General features: G+C 35.4%; 1 protein-coding gene across 1 annotated transcript; it reads left to right on the top strand.

Moving 5' to 3' along the window:
* Positions 1-314: 314 nt before the first annotated feature.
* On the top strand, positions 315-3,708 carry LOC129514822 (mitotic spindle assembly checkpoint protein MAD2A-like; the record flags this gene model as incomplete). The annotated part of the gene is made up of 3 exons (XM_055333525.1): positions 315-430; positions 1,399-1,502; positions 2,196-3,708. Coding segments are annotated over 3 exons (393 nt in total), but the record flags the coding sequence as incomplete, so codon positions are not given.
* Between the last annotated feature and the right edge of the window lie 2,538 nt (positions 3,709-6,246).

Raw genomic sequence — 6,246 nt, 5'->3', positions numbered from 1 at the left:
TTATTACAATTAAAATTTTACATTTATTGCTGTAGTGATTAGATTAATGCTCATCTTCTGCAGTTTACCTTGGATTAGAGTATACTGCATGTTCACTACTCTGTCCTTAGCATTCAGTACTAACTACATCTGGTACGGATACTGAGAATTGGAAAAGGGAGCTAGGTTATTGTGAGGCAAGTTTTCTGTACAGGTTGGAGGAGTTCCAAAATACCGTGGTGGGAATTTGCTAAGGGTAGAAAGTGAGACCTGGAAAGAGTTACTTTGTAATGCAGTGAACCAAAAAAGATGCCTTGTTATGTACCGCAGATTGATTATACAAGTGTTCAGTTCAGAAACTGGTGGTAGTCATCTCAAATACTGAAAGCGGTGAAGTCCTTGAAAGGTGGCAGTTTGATATTGAGTGCGACAAGACTGCAAAAGATGACAGGTAAGTATGAATTAAACTGCTTCCACTTTCATAGATCTTTTTTTTCCAAAACTTGTTTTCTTGACTAAATGAGTTCTAACTATATTGAACTCATTTCGTGTAAGGTAGTTTGTTTCTAGCTATGTTAGTTTCGATCTTTCATCTCCCATGAAGAAGAATTAGACTCACAAACTGGGCTCACAAAAGAGTCGTGCCTATTATGGACTTGTATAGTGTACTTTTAATATAATTGCCCTTAGTCTAAAATCCATAAATTTCAACCTTTAGTATTTATGGTGCTATATGTAAGCTACATATGATGTATTAGGTGGGCCATTTAATGGATGTTGTCAAGGTACTTTTAACCATGAAGTATTATCCTAGACTTTCTCCTAGCTTGATATGCAGCTCTACTGTATTTCATTTAATGCTATGAAATTCCTAAGACACTCTGAACTGAAGTTCTTAGATCCCCTGGATGGGAAATGCCCCTCATTATATGCTAATTCTTAGCATTGTCCTAGGCATGCTTACCTGTAAACTCAGAACTCTCTCTCATAATGAAATGTAGTTTGTTCCTGAAGCCTTTGGTCTATTTTAGAAAATATTTAATTATAAAAATAACTTGATATAACATCTTATTTGAAGCACTACAGAATTAGACATTTAGGTATTCCTAAAAATGCCAAAATGATTATGCCAATTAAAGATCTTAGATACTACTTGTTTTCTTTATTTTACAATAAGCTGAATATTTCCTGACTTGAAGCACTTGGCAGGTTTTCTAGTCATCTGTTATTTAATGACCTGATACTAATATCAGGCGTAAAAACTGGAATAGTAAATGAAATTATAATCGTTATTTAAGAACTCCTTTTGAATGCATTAATCTGAGTTTTGAAGCATTTAATCAAACAAATAATCTTAGCAGTGTTTTAAATAACTTGTTAAAACTTAAAATGAATCAACTCATTTGTTTTCTTCGGTAGCACACCCAGAGAAAAGTCTCAGAAGGCCATCCAGGATGAGATCCGCTCCGTAATCCGACAGATCACAGCTACCGTGACGTTTCTGCCGCTGTTGGAAGTCTCTTGTAAGTATTATATGACTTCACGTTGGTTCAGATTTGTTGTGGAAAGACTAAGCTCTTACTTTAAGAATTAACAGTTTTGTTGAATTTTTTAATTATCCATGTCTGGTATATAAGTGAGAAAAACATCATGAATCCATTTTATTTACAAGTGCTGGATAGGGAAAGAATGAAAGTTTTCTATAGTACTGCTGAATATTTTGATGTAATTTCTTCCATTACTTTTATTTTATACACATTTCCTTGTATATAATTAAGACTTAGGTATAACTGTGTCTTTCTTTTCTAGCTTAGTTACTCCCTCATTCATCAGATATACCCTAAATGCCTACTGTATGCCTGACACGGTTCTGGGCATTGGGATACAGCGGTCACAGAACCAAGATGTTCTCTTTCTCTGGCTTAGATTCATGCTGTCTCGTGATTAATTATGTACTTTCTGCAAATATCTTTAATGGCTTTTCTCTTTGAAGAAAAAAAAAAACAACTCGAGTTTTTAATTAAGTAAAAAGGAGTACAGTATTTTCTGTACTAAAATTTCCATTGATGAAAAGCAATTAGCTAATATAACTGATTAGAGATCAAGCTAAACTAGCTTTTCTGACATGATAGGTGGCTCACATGTGAGGGAGACAGGAAGGATAGTTGTACCTTTCAAAAAATAATTGTACTTTAATGATCTTATCCCCAATTTAGGTTCATTTGACCTACTGATTTATACAGACAAAGATTTGGTTGTACCTGAAAAATGGGAAGAGTCGGGACCACAGTTTATTACCAATTCTGAGGAAGTCCGTCTTCGTTCATTTACTACTACTATCCACAAAGTAAATAGCATGGTGGCCTATAAAATCCCCACCAGTGACTGAGGATGAGATAAGGACAGTGATGTACTTGTAGTTCTTAGATGCGGTTTTCCTGAAACCAAGTCAACTATAGTTGATAATTTTGTATCATTGGTTAATTTTTAGACTGGGAAAACTTAACATTATACATCTATTGAACTGTGCATAATTGTCCCATTTTTGTTACCTGTATGAGTTTATACAGGGTTGGCATAAATTATTGCACGTTGTTCAAAAGGGAACTAGCAGATCACATCAGCATTGTTGTCAATTCCTTGAAAGTGGTAACTGTAGATGGATAACTTTTGCCATAAAACTAAATGCCTTCTTAAATCAGACCTTTTTTTTGGTCAAGGACTTTGACTCTGGAATATAGGTAGGAAGATATTAAATGTAAAATACAGCAACAGAAGTCTGAATATTGAGAGTCTTTGTTTAGATTCTGAAATTATCTAATGATAATCTGCAAGTAATGAAACATTGCTCATAATAGGTCTCTGCCATTTATTTCATTTGTATATTTTCCATATTGAAAACATTTCCAATTATTTGATTTTAATTTGTTGTAGAACTCGAACCTACAAAGCTACGTATATTGCCACTGTTTAAATTCCTGTGATACAGAAATCTTAATTTTTTTTATGTTTTATAAAATCAAGCTTTAAATGATGATGAAATAAAGTTAAATATGTATGTTTAAAATCTGTCTTAAAATATGTTTATATTGGTGTGATATTAACACAATAGAATGGATTCAGTATAGCAAATATTATCTTGTGCCTACTGAGGCCTAAGGATACAAACTTGAATAAATCTGGAGGTACTTTCAATTTAACGAACAAGCTTTGTTTATATCCCTTTAATCTTATAACCTTAGACTTAAAATAAGCATCATTCTCTGTATAAAATAATACATGTCATTTGGAATTAATTCATTTTAGCATGTAGTGGACTAGAGAACTTTTCTATCCTCTAAGCCTTATTGCCAGCCTAGTTTTCCTTATTTTTTAAGGGTCAGTTTAAGGCAAACTTCTGACGTCTTTTCTAATCTCTATTCTAAATGTTACCTTGTTTTGTAATTAAGTGCTTAGTATCAGACACCGTTCTAAGCTTTTTATATGAATTAACTCATTAACCTTCACTATAAAGTAAAAACACATAGCCTGTATCACTCATTCAGAAATTACAAAGTGAGCACGTGTTAAAGTGCCAAGTATTAGGATGAATGAAACAAAGTCCTGGTCTTTCTGAAGCTTGAGGTATGGAGAGGAAAATAGATGGCAAGCTTCCAGGCAGTTACTACAGAGGTTTATCTCATTATGTATTTGTCTTTGTTTTTTCACCTGAGTAATCTAATCTCTTCAATCCAGTTGCCTGCTTGTTAAGAATCCAGTTGCAGTTCTCTCCTTGCAAGACAAATAAGTGCCAGTATTTGATGACAGGTATAGTGAATGCTATTGTGAAAGCCCATTGCCTTGAGAATTGTTGAAGCTATCTAATTGAGGTCCACCCACCTATGTCCTTTTCCTGAATAAGAAAAGCAGTTCTGCAGAAATGAAAATGATGTTGAATTAAGGTATGGTCAAGAGTCTGGTTTTCCGAACATGAGGTATGTTACAAAGTGGACACTAGTAGATTAAAACATTTGAATTCTGGGCTGTTTGTAACCTCTAAACATGAAACATTAGGTTGAGAAGGAAAGCAGAACTGGAAGTTCAGTAAAAATATGAAGAGTTAAAAATTCTGGTCCTACTTTTGGGACAAAAGTTTGAAATTCTTTTTAGAAAGCAGTAACTGCTTTAGGAAACACTAAATGCCTCTGCTAAGTAACCAGAAATAATGTGGTCATTCCCTGAAAAATGTTCACCTGTAGCAACTTTCTTAATAGATCACTGATAATACTTAAATTTCTGTCAGTTGTTTTTAGTTGCCAAATTAAATGATCCTAATATTACCACTTATAATTTGTGACTTATAACACTACTGACTCCTACTAGTACATATATTGGAGCTGAGTAGGAGCCAAGCTACAAGATTTATTGGGAAAGCTCAATTGGAAAAGCTTTGGCCTATGGCCCAACTAAACTCGTCCTGCCCTCTTTTCCTATACCTTGAAGTCTACCTTAAGAGGAAGATATTTAAACCAACAGATGCAAGAATTGCAAATGACCTATGAACAGTGGGTATTATATGTAAGTGATGAATCACTAAATTATACTCCTGAAACCAGTATTACACTATATGTTAACTAAAATTTAAATAAAAATTTGGAAGAAAAAAAAAGCCCTACATGACTTCCACACCACGTTAAACAGAGAAAAAAGGTTTTACTTTCACCGCTTACACTGATTGAATGAAAGCAAAACCATGAAGTGCTAGGCTTCCTTATAGTTGTGCGGCAGTGGCAGTAAGTGCATATCAAACGTCATGGGCTACCCTACATTGCAGAGCCTTCTTTGCAGTTACATTAGAGCTCTATCAGGCTTCTGGTGGAAAACACTGCTCACTGCTTTGTAGTACAACTTGAAATCTGGCATTGTGATGCCCCCAGCTATGGTTTTCTTTTTTAATATTCCACTGGGTATTCGAGGGTTTTTCTGTTTCCACAAAACACTTAAGATAATTTATTCCGACTCTCTGAAGCAAGTCCATTTTATTTTGATAAGGATTGCATTAAATGTGTAAGTTGCCCTGGGCAGCATTGACATTTTCACAATATTAATTCTTCCTTTTCCTGAGCATGGAATATTTTTCCTCCTCTTTGTATCTTCCTCAATTTCTTTCCAAAGTGTTCTGTAGTTTTTAGGGTATAGATCCTTTATCTCTTCTCACCAGACAGTATTAAGATTCTAAGAGAGTCTGATGGGCCTGCCCTGGACTCTTGACTCAGTTTTGCTTACCATAGGTAGAGGAATGGAAACATGTTCCGACTGGGCCTATCAGGGTCTGAAATAGAGCTACAGAAGGGACTGAACCACACGTCTCCAGGATTCTTCTCCCAGTGTCATCAATTGAAGAGAACCACACGTCTCCAGGATTCTTCTCCCAGTGTCATCAATTGAAGAGAGGAGTCAAGCCTCCATGGGAATTCACACAGAGGTGTGTAATAGTCTCATCTATTAATTGGCTTTTGCACAAACAACAATAGAATAGCAATTCTTTCCCAGCAAGTCTGTGGGTTATCTGGAGTGCTTGTCTTCTTATGCAAATCTGCAGGGCACATGTCTCATTCTATCATTGAAGGGGCAATGAATGCCTCACCAGGACTCCTAAAGCTTATCTTCAGAACTTTCACACTGACATTTTTGCCCATATTCCACTGATGCAGGTAAGTCTTAAGGCTAAGCCAAACTTCAATGGGGCCAGGAAGTACACTCTTCCCATGGACTTGGGAGAGGGCTGTGTGAAAATCTGATGAAAGTGATAGTATACAGGAAAGATCAGGATACCTAAATAATGCTACACTGTAACGCGTTTTCCACCAGATGTCACTAATGCTACAATATTCAAATTAAGGTGAACTTTTAACTTTAATATTCAGCCTTTCCTATTGGAAATTAACATTGGGATTTCTGGCTACAAAGACATAAAGACATCAGAGGAAGAAAACACAGCACCTGTATTGGCTAGGTAATATTTCATTTAATTTTCCTGCTTTAGTGCACAAGTAGAATTGCAGGATCAATGGACGCACAAACAGCTCTACATTTTTTAAACTTTAGATGGTCTCTTCTGTCCATGATCAAGAAGCTCATTTGGCTCCTCAGCAAGCACATCAAGAGAAGTGTTTCTTCACCTTTCCTAATGGCTCCTACCCTTTTACATCCTTTTAGCAATTGAATGTCCATAACAAATTACTTTCCATTTACTGTACTTTCCAAAACTCCAGGTTTCTTTGGGAG

This window comes from Nyctereutes procyonoides, unplaced genomic scaffold (genome assembly GCF_905146905.1).
Source record: "Nyctereutes procyonoides isolate TBG_1078 unplaced genomic scaffold, NYPRO_anot_genome, whole genome shotgun sequence".
Classification (NCBI taxonomy): Eukaryota; Metazoa; Chordata; class Mammalia; order Carnivora; family Canidae; genus Nyctereutes; species Nyctereutes procyonoides.
This window is presented reverse-complemented; position numbering and strand designations above follow the sequence as displayed.